Raw genomic sequence first — 21,980 nt, forward strand, 5'->3', positions numbered from 1 at the left:
ACACCCTCTGAGCAGGAAAGATGAGGTCAGCACCTTAGACTGAACTTCTGTTGAGACAATGTCACTATTAAAATGCAAGTTGTGTTCAAACTGAAGTTAAACTCGGAGTCAGTGTTTAGTATATAGTCAGTGAGAAAACTAATGGCTCTACTGTCATTAAATGCTGTCTCTCCTAGTAATGAATGGTAGGAATTGGAATAAATTGCAGCTTCCAATGCCAATTTCTAGTCTCCAAGACCAAGAGGTCAGAACTAAAATATGTTACACCAAAGCAACACTTGCTGAGCTGTGTTGTCAGAGACAGTACTGTCAAAAGCATGTAGAATTGTCAAAACCCAGCACCGGGTGAGGTCAGTTTTCCATTACCAGTAGGATAAAGTAACCTACAAAGCATTATAATCACAAAAATATCTACTACACCTAAAAATTGAACAAAAGTCAGTCTTCGCAGAAATGGAATATTTAAACAATGAATAATTTAGCAAATTGAGAAATTCAATATTACTATTACAGAATTATAAAAAAGCCATTTCAGTAATGACAGACTAATTTGTATGTTAATGCAGAACAAAGTAAATCAATTATTTTGCTTACCCTGCCACCCAACACCAGAATTCTTGAAAAGTTCAACACCAGGTGACACATTCTCACACTTCTAGCTAGCCATTCTAAACAATGACTTGGAAGTGACAAGTGTCTTAAATAAAGGCTACATCAAGTAACTAAAGTTGTTTTTTTAATGGAATCTTTGACCTTTATGATCAATATGTACTTTTTAAATAAATAGAAAACATTCATTCAGGAAAAAATTGCAAAAGTTATAAAAGTGCTAATGTTTCAAATTTCCTTACAAGATTTTTATGATATATACAGAATCTGTTACATGTGCCATCTTGTCTGAAAAGAAAAATTTATGCAAAATAAGGCCATGGTTACATTTCCCTTCCCACCCCACACAAACCCACACACATACAGTAATCCAATCTGAGCAAACTTCTAGAAATTAGTGCTTTAACTCCGTTACCTCCTGCTCTGCCACACACGGTATCTATGGCTCACAGCTAGCATAAACAAGTAAAAGTCAGTGTTTAATAAAAGTCAACAGAAGAGCATTTAAGTCTCATTATTAAAAGCACAGAGTACATCATCTGCTCAAGTTATTCCAAGCTGATTCACCTTTCAGATACTTAAATACGTTTAATTGTAAACAAAAGTGCACACATATTTCAATGCTGGTCAGCATCAACTAAAGCATTTACTGGTAGCTGTCTCAGAACTAGACTGAGAAGCTCAGTTTTGCATGCTTTATTTGTTGCTACAAGTGACCTCTCAAAAAATAGCTTAATCCTTGGTTTCCTGCAGTCTAAATAGGAATCCCTCTTACATTTGAAAGAGTGGTTACAAGTCTTAGGAGATGGTCAGAACAACTTTGGCAACTGCCTGAGTTGCTTTACATCAAGAATGGTGCCAACAGAATTTATGCTGTCTGAATGGTTTAATGTTTCAAGGGCTGGTGCATGTAGTTTTCCAGGGAAGACCTGAATATCTCCTACATCTTTCCTGCCAGGTTGTTCAGTGAATTCGACCTTTCCAGGTAGCAATTTGTTTTTCAATTTTAAGTCCTTTAAAATCTGAATTGAGTTTTCATTTGATTTATCTGCTCTGGGAGGAAAAAATTCATTTGTAATATTTCTAAATACAGGGCTGTTTAATTCTGGTGGAGAAGCATTATTAGTCGCCTCTCTGCTGTGACTTTTTAGACGAATGGGAAGTCTTTCATCAGTTCTTTTGGAAAGTTCAGTCCAGCAGTTGTAGCCTTCCAACACACGGGTAAAGTTTTTGTCCAACATGTTTTCACTCTTGACAGTGCCGGTATTGCTGCCTTGAACCTGAAGTTCCTCTTCATCCTCACTACTGTCATTGCCCTGTATCAGTCCGTATCGCTTCATGTACTTCTTTGTTGCAAAAGACATATTGTTTGGTGAAATTAAGCTAAGACCCACCATGCTCTTGTCCATACTCGTATGCAAGATATCTTGGAAAGAAAAATCTGCAGGAGGATTTTGGCCTGAGTGACTAAGAGAAAGTCGAGATAGTTGATTTTCACTGAGATACTTGAGTGCTATAGCATTTGCTTCCATGCTCAGATCAGCTACATTAGGAGTTAAGCCACACATGCTGACATTGGCAAATGACATATAATTTAGTCCAGGAACCACTGCTTCAGGATTTATGCATGCTAAGATGCTGAAATAAAGCATCAGAAAAGTTAGTTTAGCGTTATATGTGAAAGTATTCTCCATTTCACAGTCTAATTTGATAATTTCACTTTGCTCACTATGTTGATTTCTCCTTCTTTCCAAAGGATATAGCTCAGGCTGCTCAGTGCTCAGATCATGCATTCGGCACATACCAAAAAGCAGCTCTCTAGCAAGTCACACCTACAGTATCCAAATACTGTTCTAGAGAACTAATGATATTCCCTTCTGATTCAATACTGACCACAACCCTAGTATCAAGAATGACCAGCTTCTGGCAGTTTTAGAGCTTTTTTTTTTTAAAAGCAGGTTCAAGCTGTTGGTCTATTCTACTCAGTGAACGTTAACACTAGGTGCCTTTGACCTCAAGACTTATTTATATGATATCATCCAACCCAATATTTATATCTAGGTAAGATACAAGTCCAGTAACTAAGACCAAGAACATCTTTCTCCACCGCATGTTAATTCCAGAATTTTTACAGGGAACTCTGGAAAAAATACCTGTTTCCAGAAGCCTGAAAAGTTCTAGTTTTTGAAGGCATCCTTCAAACAAGAAAAATATTCATTCATACTCATTTGCTACACTCATTTCTTTTATACATTAGGTATCTAGTTTAAAGGCTGGAAGGACAAGCTCTGGTATATTGATGCCATTTAGTACACGCTCTACACATCAGTGAAGCCAAACTCCTGGTGCTCCTAGAGCTACTTGTGTCATATTTAAACAAATAGAGTTTGCTAGCAGTACTCAAACCTATCTGAAAGATATAACATAAGCTAGCATTTCAAATTCGTGCAGGAAATGCTAGTTCATGTTACCAAACATCTATCTCCTTTGGCAGTGAATACAGTCTCTTGAAAACCAACCTTGAATTTTGGCTGGATCTAGAAATTACTACTCAAAAGCAATATTTTACCTGGCATTCTCCACTTTGTGCATATTTTTCTTCATTTCACTGGGTGATTCAATTGCCACTCCAAGATTCCGCAATTGCTTGAGGGTAGCACTAATCACACCCTCTTTATCCATCATATCCGTGTCAGACTTCAAGTCCCTTTCTCTTGCATCATCAATATTCTGATACCTAGGACCACGATCATTAACAAACCCTGCTTCCACAGGCAAACAATCTTGTTCTTCAGAGGACTTCAAGAGCTGGTTTACTTGGCCCTAGAGAAAAGGGGAGCAGGGAAAAGACCACATAGGATTCTGGATTAACATAACTCCTGCATGTTATGATGTTTTTGTCTATTTTATTCTTATACAACCTACAATGCAGCTGAAAAGGTTAATAGTGTACTTTGACAGACAAGCCAAATTTGGATTCAGTTCATATACATTTATGTAAACTCAAGCAGTGTAGTGAAATACTGAAATACCTTGCATTTCAAGATTTCTGTAAGAGTCTGCTCTCAATTTAAAAACACGGCAAGCTGCTATTCTTCAAGATAAAAGCATCTGACCCTTAAGCACCTTTGGGGTAAAATGTTGGGTATTATCATTTTAAAGGGCATTAGCCGGGCAAAGTTATCAGATGTGCTTAGTATTATCTCTAAACTACAGAATAATTTGCTAGGCAGTAGACAAAACTCCATGTATGCACAGAGGATTAAAGTACACAATAACTATTTAAACCATAAAAAGAGCCAAAAATTTAGCTCGAAGTATTTTTCTGCAGAGCATAACATACACTTTTGAAAACTACATGCAGTTTTCAGTCATGCCAATGCCAATACCACATCATAACTTCAGTACTGCTGTTGTGACTGTTGCATTCAACTCAGAATATCAAATTTAAATGAATTACCAGCAAGTCCTGGTAAAGCTTCTGATCCTTCTGATCCTGGGGTAGCAAGGAGACAGGCAGCTCTGGGTTTTGCTCACTTGTTACCACCGTATGGTTGCTCACTCCCTCTGTTGGCTCTTTCTGTAAAGACATGCTAATACTTCCTTCAAACACTGAATTCTGGACAAGTGCTTGGGAAACATCCATATTTCTGAAAGAGAACATTGAGATAGCCAAGATATTTCCTTGAAATAGACTCTAAGAGGTATCACTATAGGTACTGTATCTTTTCATGAGGACCAGAAGAGGAGAAAAAAAATGAGTCTTAGGAATAAATTCCAACATTTCTTGGTTTGTCTTCTGCTTGAGACTTTGAAAGAAGAAAAATGACTGCAGAAAGGAGCCGAAGTGATTTGAGGACTGGAGAAATATACGCTGTAGAGTGAAACGACAAAAGCCTGATTAGTTTTCCAAAATACGATTTGAAAACAGTGTTGGCTTCTGTGCCTCAGCCAAAACTGAATGAAGTTCTGTGAGTCAATATGGTAAGACTAACCCCAAATGTTCAATAATTATTTCATCTGCTTTAAAGTTTTCAGCATTTTTATTGACATTTACTTTGGAGTAATGTATTTTCCATATGTCTGAACCATGACTTATTAATTCAAAAGTAAGTTTTACAAAGGTGAACAATGTGTTATCACTGTGGTATTTAAAGACACTAGCCAACTTCTCAAAGGCACTGTCACAAATATGCACATAAATGATGCACACCGAGTACTGAGAACAAAGTCCAAGTTGAAATATTTCTCTAACAGATTTGAAAGAGGAACTAAAACCTATCTGGAACTCCAATTTTTCACACAAAAAGGGTAAATATTCCTGAGCGAGTTACAACAAGATACTCTGCAATCCTTTTAGCTAGCTGGTATATCTATATTGTATGGTACATTGTATTAACTCGTGAGACCAGACATGTCAAAAATACTAACATACCAAAGAGATCCTTAGGTGACCCTCCTTCTTCTTCCTGTCCCTCCTCAAAAGACAAGTGTAAGATAATGGAATTTCAGAACCTAACTGATCAATTGCCTGTGTTCAAAGTGATAAGACTTAAATTGTGTGCCATACTAGATAGTCAAAGCAGGTTATCAACTGATAACTAGTTTTACTGCTACCCTAGCAATTACTCATCATTCCCCAAAATGCCCCCCTTAAAGAAATCTGAGTGGTACTCTACATTCTTACTATAAGATACTCGAAGACATTTTACACATGCATAAATCCAAGCTGAAAAAGAACCTTAAGATGGCATCTCTCTAAAATGAGATGTTCAAAAGACTGATTTGAATCAATAACACTTACAGTAGCAGTATACATTTGCAGATAATACTGTAATCAAGGACTATGAATATTTAAGTGATAGCTTAATCATTAGCATCTTCCCCAAGATGATTACTTTAGAAACTTAGTTTAACTGGAAAGGTATTCTCCCCTCTTTGGCTTTTTATATTCATAGAGAATATTAGATCATTAAGCTCCAAACTGTTGAGCTATTCCCTGTGTAAAAATAATATCCATATACAGAATTTAAAATATTTTTAAATCACTTTTCAAATTAGATTGAGATTGGTTGCTGCAACATGAAGAATCTGTGTTTAAAAATAAGGAAGATGATATCAAGTTGGCACCTGCATTCAGTATACAAATTTATAGTGATTAGTTATGAAATGTACAGGAGTTCCAGGGATAGATATATAATCCTAAGTCCTCATCTAAACCCCTCATAATTGAAAGGGTTCTGAACACTGACAGAGAAAAGTCACTGTAGGAAAACAACTGACTACAGTAATGTCCCCTTTCTCCTCAGGATTAAAGGTAAGAAAGGGAATGCTGTCAGCATGGTATGTGCTTTTCCAAGTTAAAGGCTTTTGCCACCAACTGCTCCTGATCAGTAGGTTAGCTAAATGTCCATGACTGATGAAAACTCTGAAGTCAATTGTGTTCTGGTTAACTGTACAACTTGAGGCATGATCGAAAAAATTAAGGGAAAGAACACAACAACTGAAGTCAGGTGACCATTCATAATTTCTTTAAAAAATATGAAAAGGTAATTACTTAAGAAAGGCAGTTTAGCTTATTGTACGAACACAAGATATTTCTGGTTACTTACTGGACTGTATTCTGATGAGTTCCTTCTTCAACAAGATGAATACTGTCTACAAAACTGGGCATGTCCACAACCTTTAAAGAAGAAGCAATACTTGTATTACTTGCATCTTGCTCAGCATTAATTGAAATGCTTATATCTTCCTTAGAAATTTCTGCATCTTCTTTCTTCCCTTGTGGTATGGACTCTTCTTGTTTTTCAGAGGGTGTATTCCAAAATAAGCTAGCACCTAGAAGAGAGTAATTAGTGATTTACCATTTAGGAAAGTCATTATCTTCTGAGATACTTTGGCTTCCCCAAACTAGAGGGATCATTTCCTCACATTCAGTCTATTTTTCACCATTTTAGAAGTGCTTTAAGGTTTAGAACAGCCAAGAGTTGCCAAAACAACATTCACGTGCTAGTGTCTTCCAAAGCATGCATTTAAAAAAACTGACTGAATTGAACTATTTTATACTTGCATTCGACCTCGATCCAGTTTGAAGAGGAAATTTCCTCTAGATTAACCACATCTTCCAAAGGCTTAACAAACTGATACATTAATATGTAGCCAGTCACAGCTGCATAACTTTCTAAAATTAAGGAGAATTCAGTCTGCTTCCCTCCCCAAAATAAATACATCATGATTTACAGAAAACACATTATCAATAACACATTTAATAGAATATCAGATAGGATGAAAACTACCACTTTTGAAAATATTGTATTAATTACAAAAATAGTTTGGGCTTTTTCCTTCAAATAAGTCACAATTTAAAATACAAAACCTTGCTGAAGCTATCAGGAAAAAAGTCCTCCAGCAACAGCAGTCACTGGCATTGCAGTCCAAAAGTCAAAAGCAGCTCCAGCCTCAACTTGCAAACACTAGCTAAAAAACTTCCGAGACATTCCAGGTTTTTTTGGCACCTAGACAGATGTTTGTGTGTGTTAAGCATTTCTGCAAAACATTTCTTCCACATGCAAAAAAAAGCAACATCCAGAAAGTGATGCAAGTCTATTCTTTAAGAACAGTATTACCTGTGCTCACAGCAATGCTCACACTTTTTCTCATGTGCAAATCCGGTGCAGACTGCGTTTCCATAGTAACTAATTCCACTTGCTTCTCAGGCTGCAGAGCATTGCTAGCTGTAGCTGCTTCAGAGGAACAAGCCTGAGCTTCCAATAAGCGTTGGATCTGTAACAGTCATCAGAATGGTATAATTTGTACAGTAAAATATAATAAAGTATAATAGGCAACACTGAATTATTAAATTTGCCTTCTCTAAGATCTGGATTCAAATTCAGACTGCACTGCCACAGAAGTCTGATAACATTCCAGTTCTCAGTAGTGCATGCAGCATGAATCAAAATATTAATTTTGATGTTGGCAAAGCTAGCAAATAAAAGGTTTTATGCATACTGGCAGAATACACAAAGACAACTCAAAGCCTATTTGCACTACACTTGCTGAAAGTATTCTTTTTTTGTCCTTTTCATTCACATACAAGGCCTATTACTCACTTAAGAGCCAAGCATTTTGTTCACCAACTGTCCTTACTCCACGCTAGATCAACTTGGTTTTAATTACAAAATTAAGCACTTGAACAACAAAATTATGGTTGCCCAGGCAATCTTAACTCTACTCTGTCTGCACCTACCCCGTTCACTGATTAATTCACAATATTTCTCCATGGCACTGTAACAGTAAAGACTATTAATGCATTTACACAATAAAGAGGAGGGGTTTCCCCCCCTCACTCACAACCCATGTTTTGAGAGCTTGATTTTACATACAGGAAATCTATTTAAAGCATATTTCAGTTGCAATGTTCTAGTTTAAAGCAGGAAAAACATGTACTGTATGCAATTGCACCAACTTTCCTATTCCTATCAGTCATCACCAGCAACAAGGTTTAAATTCTGGATCTTCAGCCCCAAATCATACCCTGCGAAATACAGGGCCAGCAGTGTAAAAGGTTACTATTTTGAATGAACTTAATCTGGTATTCAAATAGAACCTACTGGGACAACCCAAAACCAGTTTTCTAGCCCCGCAACAAATACCTGACAAATATTGCCAGTCTGCTGCAGAGAGACTATTAAAGTTTTCTAAGAAATAGCCTTAAAAGCCCAGGAAGCTGCAGGCTTGAAGGTGGACAAAGTAGCATGCTAGTACACACTGTGCTTTACCTGTATACTTGCAATAATTCCAAAGTTTATGGACCAAGCAGTAAAGTTGTTTTTAGACAGAAATATAATCAACTTAGATTACAGAATAGTCTGCTAAAATGGAAATAATCATGTTATAGAATTATAGCAAAAAATGCAAGAATCTAATTATGAAAGAGTTAAGTCATTTTCATTTGTTTTAAGGGACAGTTAGTGTTAACCAGGACCCCCCAAACTGGTCCTGGTCTTGCAGGCTCTTTTGTCCCCAGGAGAATAGCTAACAGTTAATTTTCTTAATTCCTCTATGAGGAGAGAGAGGGGAAGGATTTCAAAGCATATTTAAACACTAGGAGGGCAGAGGAGAAAGCAGCCATTTCAACAAACCTGAGCTTGAAGCAATTTTAGTTGTCTATCTTGTTCTGTAAGAACCCGGTAAGCATCTGGAGATAATCCCATCATTCCATTATCTGATCCTGTTTTAGAAGCAGGCATGTGTGTGCACAGTGAATGTGCTGCACAAAACTGCAGACTACAGGGGCTTGCACTTGAAGGAAGCCTTACTCCAGGCGATAAGCTATTATCAAGAGAACAGTTCCCCATTTTCCCATGATATCCCAAGCTTATAGGGCTACTTGTGGTATATCCTGTATTGCAGCAAATATTTGGACAAATGATATTTTGATGGAACGCTGCACATGGATTCTCTTGAGCCGCCTCTGACTGGATTTCTGCTCCTTGTTTGGGGCTCATTTTTCCCATTCGTTGCCATGAATTTATTGGATTACATTGGACCGGACCAAGAAACTGACAACTGCATGCACTGGCTGGACAACAAGATGGCACCTGAACAGGCACCTGCAGTTCTGATGGTCTTCTGCAGTTCTGTGGTGAAAAAGCTGGGCTGCGGAGGAATGGTTGTGCAACACAAGGAAGCTGCTTGGAATTGGATACTGAGGTTCTTCTAACAGGAGACTCTTCCTGCTGTGTGACTCCATCAGGATTTAACACAAGTCTTTCTGACAGCCTCTTGGGATGATGCACAGATGTATCTGGGGAAGGCCCACTACAGGGGGTGGAAGGAGAAGAGGAAGAAGATCCAGAACATTTTCTTGTTTGAGGACCAACTTTCCTACAGTGAGACTGTTGCTGTAGTTGAGTTTGCTTTCCCCTGGAAGCCTTTGAAGTTGCAATTTTCTGGCTTAAATGGCTTGGTAGCTGCCTCAAAGGGGAATCTCCTGTATTAGCTGCAAAGTTTTGTTTGTCATCAGAGCACTGAGCAGGGTAATACGTAGATCCCAAAGGCCATTTCTTTTTTATAGATGGATGTAGCACAGAGGGTAGACTTTTAGCATTTGAAGTGCCCACAGTTTTAGGCAACTGTCCTGATTCTATGAAGCTCCCATCCAAAACAAGGGAGAGTTCAGGAACTGAAGGAAAGATCCTAGTAACCTAGAGGGATGATGACAGAAGGAAGTTTTAAACCACTTGAATTCTGCCTTTCTGCTCTTCATATGCAGAATTTTCTAGTGTCTGTCAAAACGTTTTCATTTAAAAATCAACATAATTGCCTGATACCAGCTCCAAACTCATAACACAAAATAATTTTCTAAATATTGGAGAAACCAGAACCATAAAAAAATAGCAATAAGACCTCTAGGATCATCCTTAGAATGACTTTCATATGGAATAACAGCCATGCCTACCCAATTAATGCTCTTTCCCTTGTTGTCCTAGAGGGTATTTCAGAGTATGGATTTTTCCCCTTCAGGAAGGGAACTACATGCTCCTTGTTACTATTGTTTACCCAAATAAATAGCAGCACCCTTTAAGTCTCCAGTCAATGTAGGTCTAGGAGGATATAACAATTGCGAATTATCAAACGTGCTTTGTTGCAGATAATTTATGTTTAGACGCACTCCAGTAAAACAGGATAAACTAGAGGATGTTTTTTCTACCCAGAAACATGCAAGGATGTTTGCTGCCTCTTTCTTTGCCAAAGACACTGCAGCTTTCCTTTGTAACTGGTAGCAAGAGTCCCACAATAGAACCTGCTATCTCTGTTCTCAAACGCTGGCACACGTAAGAATTAAGATGTCTATACTGCTGGCTCAAAGGCAGGTTGACTAAGCAGGAGTTGGGATTTTTGGGTCCATTTCTTCAGTTCTGTTTTCTACCTGCTAACACTAACTTTTTACTTCTCAAATTTTATATTCTCCTACCTCCTTACACCTAGACAGCAAAACTTTTTTCATTACACCTTAAGATCTGAAAAGGCTAGAGGAATTATTTACTTAAGTTACCTGTTGACTCACTGGATGAGGACTTGGAATTGGTCTGGGGGACAAATCCTCATCTTCTACACCAGAGTCATGGTCACTTGCTGACAGCTTACTTGGTGAAGAGCCTTGGGGAGGACTAAAAAACAATATATGTCAAAACAAAAACTTTTGCATGTCAGATTTGACAGCTGTAATATGAACCTTCACATTTTTTTTTACCACAAAGTCTACAGTGCAGTAGCAGGACCATTTTTTGAAGAAGCAGTTGTTATACATCTCTTTCATAGTTAGAGCTGTTTGCCATATGACACTCCCTGACTAAAGCCAAACAGTGAAAATTGAAATTTTTTAGGCAAAAAGATACTAACCCTACCTGCCAGCCTCCAAACATATATGCCCTTCAAATGTCAGTAACACTGAAGCAGTGATTTATGTTAAAGACAAAAAGTGCTAAGGTAAAGATTGTGATACTGCTTAAAGGAGAATAAAGGCCATCTTATAGCCATATGCGCAAACTTGGTGGATAAGGTAGTTTCCAAAATAACCCTTAAGTTTCAACCTACACAGGTCTCAGCTCTGAAAAAACAGAAGGAAAAATATTTTTAACCAGCTTAGGCAGACTGCAATTAGAGATTTGCTTCAAAGGAAGGATCTCACAGAAAGCTTCACAGAGTGAATTTAAGCTCCATCAGTAAAGTCTTTTTAGAAAGATGCACTGCAGGAATTGCAACCATGAATAAAGAGTAGAACCCCTAGCAGTTTCTCTAGAAATTTGGTCAACTTGACAATCTTAGTTGAAGAACATTAAACAAAGGCCCATTCACAGATTTTCATGCCAGAGAAGATCACTGTAGTCGCAGCTAAACTGACATGGTGCACAGCAGAGGCCAAATACTTTATTTTTGGTGTATAAATGATCAGAAAGATTTACCTTCTAATAGGAAGTTTCTTGCAGATCCTACTGAAGAACTCAGTTTCTGCATTTTGTTTCTCTGCACTCAGCTCAAACTGGATAGGACTCTTGTCTGAAGGTTCAACATTCTGAAATGAAATTCGCTGTTTATAAAGCATGCAATATTCAGTTTTTGACCACTGAGGTACTACTCAAAGGAACAGTTTTAGGAAAGCTTATATTTGATTATTTGTTGCCTGTCCTCTGCTTTCAATTCTCAATTCTTTCACCACTACAGGGAGGCAGGCAACTTCCCTTCCTGTTTCACATTGCTCCCCCTGCTACCCTGTAAAGCTGTTGGCCTAATTATAACCATGAGCAGATGCTTCCTTGCTGTAACTGCTTAGTTACTTCTTCCACAAACCTTCACCATTATAGCAACTGTTCTACTTTACTGCTGCAGACACCACAGCCGGGAGGGATTTGGAGACTATAGAAGCTCATCTCTGTTACTAAGAACCTTGTGAGTCTCAGGAAGCCAAGCTGAACCTAGGTTACCTGGGGAAGGCAGTCCTGAATATGACAAGGTGTTTGGGAAGGGAACATGAAGCAGAACAGCACAGGACACTACTCTAGCTGCTACTCTACCAGAACACAGGAGCATATATTGAACAGTCTAACAATTCAAATTCAGGTTCTGCCCAACCTAGAAAAGCATTTAAGCAACAGATTCCCTAAAATTTCTCAGATGTTACGTGCACTTCTCAGGCTAAGTATCAATGAAATGCTTTCAAAGAGTTACTTTGTGCAAAGATAAAATTGTTCTTGCTTTGTTACAGTAGCACAGCAAGAGATCTGCAGATTAGTAACCACCCAATTCCCTTTTGCATTCAATTTCCAGGAAAGCACAACTACCTAGGGTTGCTCTCCGGAAAGAAATAGCCAGTAAGCACACAGTATAGCAGACTCACAAATACTATAAGAAATCAGAATTTCTGCTGAGAAAACCAGAAGGTCACTAAGAAGGAGTACTATCAAAGTTGAACAAAGCATGCTGCATTTTAAAAGACAAATTCTTAATGCTATTAGAAAAATAAGCAATTGTGGACTTTGGATGTCATCCCTCAATTTGAGACAAACCCTGAATTTACAGTAACTGTTGCAAAAACTTTAGCTTTGTAGAGCTACATCATTTTCAAACACTGTAGTTTTGTTTGGGTCACATTAATGTGACTTCTTCTGTAAGTACCTAAAAATTGAATTTTAATGTAAACTACCACAATGCAGTAGGAAACCAAGCCACTTACTTTGTAGAGGTGTACTGTTTCATTGCAAGTTAAGAGCTGAAACCCTAGTTCAGTCTGTCCACTGCATGGAACGCACTCATAAAATTCTGGTTCCTTGTGTGTCAACGAATAAAGCACAACAAGAAAACTCCCAGATTCTGAAAAAACCCTAAAATTAAAGAAAACAAAAAACATACATATTTAAAAAAAAATCTTATTAAACAACAGGGAGGTGGTCCTTAGTTTCTCAATATATCAGGCACAACTATCACAGTTTAGCAAACTGATGAGTCACCATTTGCATTTTGAGCTGTACTGAGCTATAGAAAGTAGTTGACTATGACTGCTGCCATATATAAGAATTAACGCAAAGTACAGAAATAGTGAAAATGATTTTTCTAGATCCTTTAGGATCACTTAGTACTTTAAATGAATTCCTGGAAGGCTTCAATCTATTATTGTATAGACAAAAGCATCCATTTTTCTAACAGATTGTGTAAAAATGATATTGTGATTATTTGATAATTCAACAGAAGTCATATCTTAAAGACACTTAGTGTTTCAGTTATCCTTAAATATTCAATGTTCTTCGATTTTAAAAGAAAACAAAAAGAAATATTTAGGAGAATTATACTGAAGTGTTTTCTACAGGTACAAAACAGTGAGTAAAGGCATTCAATATTTAAAACAAAAAAAGATCAAGAACAATGAAAACAGCAATGTGGATTTCCAGAAAAAGGTACTACTACTTTCAGAGTAATTTTTCTTTTTTTAGCATTTGTAATGTGCTTTTTGTTAAAAATTATATCTGTGATAGAGAAAGCAGTAAGAACAAGATGCTTGAAAAGCACATTCACACACAACTTAAATTATTCTTACATCTTAAGAATTAAAAATTTATGACACAGATTAAAGAGTCTGCACAGAGGTTAATTCTGTTTGCATGGTTCACTGAATCAGCCTAATCCACTTCCAAGATGGCATCAGTGAAAGTTAATGAGTCAAGCATCTAACTTGCCTGTCTCAATCATACAATCTAATTGGGCCCTTATCTGCATTTTAGGGTAGTTAAATTCTTCAGGGAAAAAAATCTGTTCAGTAATTACAAACATGCATTCAAATGTAGTTAACATTTTTATTTCATAATTTAAAAGCAAGCATGGTTGACCAGGAATTTTAATATATCAGCATATATGAAAATTTTATTTACCTGAAGAACAGTTTTAAACCACAGTTAAACACTAACTCCTTTACAGAATCTCACAAATGTTACAAGTGAAAAGATGTAGAAAATGAAGAATTATTTACTAATATAACAAAGCTAAAATCACAAGCTACATAAATACAATACTTAGCAAGTATTAACAAGACAACATTAGCTGCAAATCCATATACTTCATTGGTTAGATACCAACCAGTGAGAAAACCTCTGTCAAAGAAAGCACTCATGAGAAAAGTTCAAACCCCAAACCAATGCCCCCCCACCCCACCTTCCCCCCATATAAACTGAGGTTTCCTACTTGCTGATTCTTATCATTAAAGTCACAGCATTTTAGTTTAAATACTAATACTTACTCTCTTCAGTCTTTGGAACATTAGCACAGCTTTCTAACACTTTGTAGTTTTACTTTTCAGAAAATTAGTGATGGGGAAGACAGACAGAAAGAACAATTAAAACAGATAATCCTATTTCCTATTTAACACAGGAATCACAGAATTCCCCCAAATATCCTTGAACAGAGCCAATATTGCATCAGGCATGTGCATGAGTTTGTGGGGGATACATTTAAGCAGTCAGTAGTTTGTTTCGTAGATCAAAGTCACTTGCCTTTCCTGAATTGAAGAGCTGAATAAATACCGCAAGCAACAGGCCCAGACTTGAGGACTACAGATATGGGTAACTCCACTCAGCCAACTAAAAGTAAGAAGAAATATCCAATTAGAGAGTTACATTACCAAGCTTCCACTGTGTACTCATTCAAATACATCTCAAATCAATAGGTGCATTAAGCTAAAACTGCACAAACATTGCCACTTACACTCCAACTAATGGTAGAGCATAAGCCTTGGGATCAGACTCAAGCAGCAAAAGTAGTTTTCGTGTCTGGTCCATAGTAAGGTAGCTGAAACAAAGCAGAAATTTGTTGTTGTTGTTGTTTTTAATAGTTTAGTATTTTAGAGCTCAAATAGCTTTTTAGAAAAAAACTGCAAGACAAATGCATTTTTAGAAAATACTGCAAGAAAAGTTTGTAAACAATAAAATTCAGACCATTCCTCCACACTTACAGGAACTCTTCAGCTTTTCATCAATTCCCTACATATCAAAGCATTATTATGTACATTTACTTAATATTCCACTAGTGCCAATGAATCCAGAAGTGAAGTCATGTTAAATTTGAAGAGTAACTTTCAGAGAGGGATTCACAAGGTCCCTCTCCAAATAAAGTGGTAGTCAAGTGCTTAAAGTGCTTAAAATTACTTCACTGATCTATACTTCAGTTCATCCTATTGGTAATCAGTCAGAAGGAGGATTTCCCCAACACCACCTTATAAGCATGATAAGGACAGTAAGTTATTTTTATTAGCATTCACCTAATTTTCATTTTAGGGACAGCACTGATGTTGTTTAAAAAGCTGGAGGCTCTTATAGTTATTTTGTTAGCTAAAAGCATCTTATTCCCCTCACCTGTCCCACACAGGAAGGTCCTTCTACTGAAGTCAAAAGCACGAACTCCTGCTGAACAGTTCAAGATTTTTGCACTATCCCTTTTCCTGTTTCTGTATTAAATTTTTCTAGGTATTAGAAATTATGCTCTTTTAATTTCAGTTAGTTTATTAAAAAGCAAAGCACTGGTTGAGATCTCTCCCTCTCTGGTTTTAAGAAATGCAACCAAATGGCACACAACTTTGATAGTTTTAGCATTAACCTTTACTTACCCACATTTGTAAGTTCCTTGAATTTGTGCAATATTCATAGGACTATTCAAGTTTCTTGCTAAGGCTGTGGGAATAATTGGGACAGGCTTCATAGGGGTATATTCTAAGATATTTGCTGCAGTAATAGAAGCCCAATGAAAATTAAAATTTAGATTATCCAGGTTTTCTGTGAAAACAATGTGAGCTCTAATGATGAGCAGTTTAGAAAGATCCAATGAGTCTTTACTGCACAGACTGTGCTGCAGACCCTAGAAGTTGGAGGGGAGGAAAAAAAAAAAGTTAAACAGACTTGGTTTCATATCACTACCACAACACAATTTGTATTACAGTGGAAACTTAAATCATCCATCATAGCTAGTATTGCAATAGGCACTGTGTTAAAAAATTAATCCAGGTCTCAAAAGTTGATAGCTATGCTGAATACAATGAGTAATAATGTAAAATAGATCCAAAATTATTAAACTTTGCATATATTAGCACTGCTTTATTCGACAAATATATTTGAAAACATGAGGTTACTCAAATTAAATAGAAACTAATAAAATAACAGGCAACTAAAAGGTTCAAGGTGATGTGTTAAAACTTACTTGCATTCAATAAATTTGTATCTTAAATGTGGGTGTATCATGAGAAATCTTAGATGGAAAGCAAGACTCAATTTATATTATAAAAATATACACAACAATAACTATAGGTAAATGTTTATAGGAGTGGAAGGTGTATTTACTAGACTGTACATCTACAACAGAGTACAGAAGAAACAGATATATGCTTCAGCTATATCTACTAGCCTACATGGATAAACATTTTCTTGCAAGCCACTTGCCTAGCAATACTTTTTACCAACTGTTTGTACAAACACTGCAACTCCTTCATGATGCATTTAAAAGAAAAAGCTGCTTTTTCTGCTTTAAGTTTGTTGCTACCACAGTTGTGTTGCTCATTTTGGTGGTCAGACCAGCTGGAAAACTATGGCCAGAGAGCAAGTTTTTAGTTTGAGATTCAAGAGTGTGATCCTTAAATGTGTGAAGGTTACTCATTTTAATAGTTTCCAGTACGATCTTTAATGACAACCAAGCAGCTCATTTCATGCAACCAGGTAAAGTCTTCCTTCAGCCAAATCCAGTACCTGGATTTGTTTTCAGTTGATGGGGGCAGGGAGGGGGGAATCAAACCCTGTGCACTGTCCAATCTATCTGTAAGACAGTTTATTTAAGGGATCCAGAAGTTGCCAGGCTTACCTTAAAAGCCAAACTGATATCTTCAGCACTATGCACTATAATGTCATCTGAAGAAGGTCCCCAAGAATTAATTGTACATGGAATCAAAAAGTCTCCAGGAAGAGAAGCAGTTGGAATTTTGCCTGATCCACCAGCAACTTCTCGACCAGGATCAAAACGGTCTATCGTTACCATTATGCCTTCCCCATCTGGAAAGAAAAAAATCATACCAAAATTCCTGTCTGACCAAATGTAAAACATTATCTAAAGATCAGTAACTTAGTCTACTTGATAAAGGCTTGCTAACCACCCAGTATTGTCTGTCTGCCTGATTTTTTGAAAAGTTACCTTCATCCACTGCAAGAGTCCCAAGCAAAAAACAGGAAAATAATTGCTTTTCATTCTGCTTAGCATGACGATAGGCAAGACGCAGGGTCTTCTCCATTATAGATAATTTTGGGTTTCTAAGAAAAGACAATGAGCAAGTTTAACACCCAAATTATTTACAGTTTTGTTTCTTTTTTTACAAAAAAGTGTTTTATATATTACAAGAGCTTCCAGGCCTTTTATTGTCTTATAAAAATAAAATATATAGAAACAGCCCAAAGTGCTTAACAGCAGAAAGGGAAAAATTAGCAACATTGTATAAAACTTTAATGGAATTTTATCTGGTGTTCTGTGTATGTCCTTAATCATTCATGTTTAAGAAAAACATATTTTAACTGGAGTGGCTACACAGAATGCACTGCAAGACCATTCCCCAAAAAGAAAATTTTGGGTTGACTAGCCAAGCAAACAAAGGGGAAATAATTCTTTCTGTGCAGAATAAATGAGGAGGAGAGAGAAGAACTTTTTCAGCTAAAGGGCAACATTGTTACAAAAACAAATAGAGATTAACAACTATGAATTATTTCAATAGAAGAAGGAAGAAGTTAGAAACACTAAGATCAAAACACACAACATTTAAATAGTCTCTTAAATTAAAACAACGGAATGGTCTAAAAAGCTTAACTAATTTTGACATGGAGTTTTCATTTTAGCCCAGTACTTAGTATAGATGCTTAAAAGAGCAAAGACTGGGCTCAATAACACATGAAGGTACACCTGGAGAAAAATAGATAATTACCAACATTTTTAAGTTAGTAAAAAATTAGTGACTAAGTTTGAAATCTAGTGCAGTTAATATATTGAATTTATTTTAGCTTGATGTAGCTTATTGATTTTGACTTCTGGAGAGGTCAAAGTTGAAAGAGTGAAGCTACCAGCCTACACGAATACTGCAATGATGACTTAAATCCTGCCTGGTTGAGAATAACCAAGTGAAGTGCCTTTATAAAAATAAAAAATCATGATGACTATATTAAAACTGTCAGAGAGAGGATTATCAGGAAACATCCTCTAAAAAAGAAAAAAACTCAAATCACCAGGGCTGAAAATTAGACAACTGACCAGCAACAATGCCCATAGACTTTGCATGCTGTGCCTCACTGTCAAAACTTGGGGGCATGGGGGAGGAATTCAGCACCAAGGGCTTAATTTACATTCAGAGAACATTATGTGGCAAGGACATGCAGAGACCCTCTGATTTCTATGTAAAATCTAAAGGCTACCCACCTCTCAGTCAGTACTATCTATTGCTACAGAAATTAAATGTTTTATGTTCTTCCCCTACTCACAATGATATTCATAGATGTGCTTTAATACCTATAATAAGATTTTTACAACATCTATATGTAAATTATCCCTAAGTAATAAGGATCAGTTTTTACTCTCCACTTGTTTTATAAGTCAGGTTTGGTATTCCTTGCCCTAAAAATTCACAAGTGCTTCAGATTTGCATCTAGATTCATTCCAAATAAAAGAAATCAGAACTTTCAGTACTTAATCCAGATGTCTGAGTCAAATAAAATATTTAGTTTTAAGTTTTACTTGAAGCATGCTATTTGTATCCAACTGTCATAAACATTCCTGCTCATAGACATGGAAAAGCAGACTAAGAAAACAAGTATGCATTTACTTTTACACCTTTCCATTTGGGAAGGGAACTGAAAGAAATTGCAAGTTACTTCGGCATGAGGCACCTCAAACTCAATTGACTGTGATATACCACCAAAAGTGCAACCCTCAAATATTTCCAATGAAAAGCCCTATATACATACTCATGAACACACTGGCTGTTGCTTTTCCCTTTATGTCCCATACACCAGACTCAAAAGAGAAAAATAAACTATGAATCATAACATTCTTGATTTAACCACTAGTTGCCTTAAAAAGCTATTTATACCTGTAATAGCTGATATGTGAACCAATGACATCTCCCATAGGGAATGGGTCCCAAAGTGCACACTTTGACAAAGGAAAACTGAAAGGGACCATTCTTTCTGGAACAAATCTGGGGAGAAGACAGCAAAGAGAAGAAAGGAAAATGGATTTAGCTTAATACTTTAATATAGCATTTATCAAAATGGGCAAAGGAGTAAGCCAATAATAAAAACAAATAGGCTACATAAGGTTTTGTTTTTTTTTTTTGTTTGTTTGTTTGTTTTAAGGTCCAGCCAATGAAGCAGAAACTTATGCCCTATGAAGTTGTCAAGGATATGAAACACAAAGTCAGTATGGAACATTCATTTTCCACTGGACAGCTCCTTCACACAATCCTAGAAGATGTAGAGGCCAAAATACAAGCCTGCAAGATACAGCTCATGAAATGAAGCTGTTCTAAGTACATCTCAGGGAAGGATAACAACAGGATACGTCATTAGAAACCTCCATGGTACAGAGAAAAAGAAAATCTTGGTTCAGCAAGCATAACACTAGGTCAACTGCCAAATGCCCTAGCAGTTTTACTCAGTATTTAAGGTCAGCATTCATTCCATTTAAGCTTTGAAGACTTAAAATAAAACATTGGCTTTAAAGTCAAACAAGTTGTGATCACACCTCAAACTGTCCTGAAGAAATTAACCTGTAGTCACAAACTGATTTACACACAGGATTTCATTTTAAAAGTCACATTAACTTTAAGTAAAATACTGAACACTTGGCCAATATCCCACTACTGTTTTATCAACGAGAACTTCCTTTGTAAGTATTTGAAGCTTCAACCTTTACCAAGGTGTTTTCTTTGTATTTCCCTGAGTCCTCAGGAAAAAACTCTACATTTATGGCTGCCCTGTAGGCAACTCACGTACATCTCTTATGCTTCCTACGATAGTTAACAGATTCCCGACAAAGGACAAATGCCCATCAAAATAGGTGCCTAATTTAGGCTTGTAACAGGGGAAATTTCTTCGGCTTTATGAGTGTTAAACAGGTTTATAAAGCCGCACCAGTTCCACAAGATTTTTGCAAACAGGCATCAGAAACAGTCAGGTCCTAACAGCCCGCGCTGCACTCGCAGACAGACATCGAGCCCGGCGTGTGACCCGAGCGGCTAGCGGCGATGCACCCTCGCAAGGAGCGGTACGGTGGACCCTTCCCGGGCGGGCTCCGTGCGGGGCGGCCGCAGCTCTGCCCCCTCCGCTCCCACTCCCGGGCGGCCCCTCCCCCACCCCGGCGCCGCAGGGGTCTGTCAGCGTGCCCCAATGGAGGAGGCAAGCGGCCAGTGACACCCCCTCCCGCAAGGCCTGACGACGGCCGCGCTCCCGAAGGTGAGGCACCGGTCACCGCCTCACCTGCCGCCGCCGCGGCCGCTCGGACGGCGGCTCAGCCCGTCCCGCCCCGCTCCGGCGCCTTCCTCAGCCGTGGACTGACCCCGCGCCCCGCGCCGCCAACTCCTCCCGGCCAATGGGAAGGCGCAACTAGCAGCGTTCCCGCCTCCCCCACCCCCTGGCGCCCAATCGGAGCGCGGCGGGGACCCGCAGGATGCACCAATCAAACCGCACCCCGGGGAACCAACCGCCAGCGCGCGCGCAGGGGATTTAAAAACGCAGCGTTCTTATAAACGGTCAGCGGGAGGGCGGGGAGCGCGCAGGCGCAGAGGCCGCGGCGTGGTTGCCATGGCAGCGCGGCGGGCCGCCGCCATCCCGGGCGCCGGCGGCGGGGAGCGGCCACCCGCGGCACCGCCGCAGGGCGCAGGCGGGGCGGCCGGCCTGCGCGTCGAGCCGAGCCCCGTACCGCGGAGGGGGAAGCGAGAGAGGAGAGGCTTCCCCTTGCTCACGCCTGTGCTCGAGTCCCCGTGGAGAAGGCCACAGGGAGGGAGCTCGTCCAGGCCACACCGACTGGCCACAGCCGGGGCCTGCGCGCCGGGCTGCCCCAGCTCTCACCGCTGCTTCCAGCTCCTATCAAACTACCACAGTTCCAGCAGCTCTTGCCAAACCTATGGCATGGATCAGAAGTGCCCTGCCTGCACGGTCCCACTGCATTAGTTAGGCCGAGGTGCCCCTCAGGCCTTGCTCTTTCAAAATCAGCCATCCCCGTGTGCCAACGATCCCACAAAGCTAATACTGAGCCACGCAAAGCGTATGGGTGGCTCAGTTATGATCTGGACACCAGGATGTTTGCGCAGCCTGGGTAAACTTTACCCAGGCACTTCCTTGTGGCTGCAATTGAGGTGTGGTTGCTGCCGCTCTTACAGCAGGTTGCAGGGTGCCGGTTGGGACAGCAGTTCCTGCACGGAGGCAGTTTCCATGGCAGCAATAAGGACGGCTGCTTTGCCCAAATCTCAGAAACCACATACTGCTCCAAGCAAGTATCCACAGTGTTTCTGTCTTGCGGGAAAGGCCATGAAATGCAGGTCAGCTGGATCCACACCAGAATATACAAAGTTCAACCAGAGTAAACAAGCCAATAGAAAGACGTAAATATACAGCCCATGCTCTACTTTTCAGATGTACCCGTGACTGATAAAATTTTAACCTAAAGCAGATTATTTAGCAATGTCAGCCACAGCAGTGCTTCGGGATCCATATACAACCCAACATACAGCCTACACTGGGCAGCAGGCACATGGCCATCTTGAAGAGGGAATGGTCTCCCTGTTGCTGAACTTGCTGCTGTGTTTC

The 21,980-nt window shown here is 38.7% G+C and overlaps 1 protein-coding gene across 1 annotated transcript; it reads right to left on the minus strand.

The window, feature by feature from the left end:
• Positions 1-719: 719 nt before the first annotated feature.
• Positions 720-20,685, minus strand: STIL (STIL centriolar assembly protein). Its single transcript, XM_067301215.1, has 16 exons — positions 20,652-20,685; positions 19,265-19,372; positions 17,329-17,444; positions 17,002-17,189; positions 15,761-16,008; positions 14,863-14,946; positions 14,652-14,738; positions 12,845-12,992; positions 11,577-11,686; positions 10,667-10,781; positions 8,751-9,815; positions 7,236-7,392; positions 6,222-6,447; positions 4,070-4,259; positions 3,179-3,432; positions 720-2,247 (listed from the first exon to the last, which is right to left on the minus strand). Exons 2-16 carry the CDS (start codon positions 19,354-19,356, stop codon positions 1,419-1,421), a joined length of 3,909 nt encoding a protein of 1,302 aa, XP_067157316.1. The 5' UTR covers positions 19,357-19,372; positions 20,652-20,685; the 3' UTR covers positions 720-1,418.
• Between the last annotated feature and the right edge of the window lie 1,295 nt (positions 20,686-21,980).

This window comes from Apteryx mantelli, chromosome 8 (assembly GCF_036417845.1).
Source record: "Apteryx mantelli isolate bAptMan1 chromosome 8, bAptMan1.hap1, whole genome shotgun sequence".
In the NCBI taxonomy this organism is placed as follows: Eukaryota; Metazoa; Chordata; class Aves; order Apterygiformes; family Apterygidae; genus Apteryx; species Apteryx mantelli.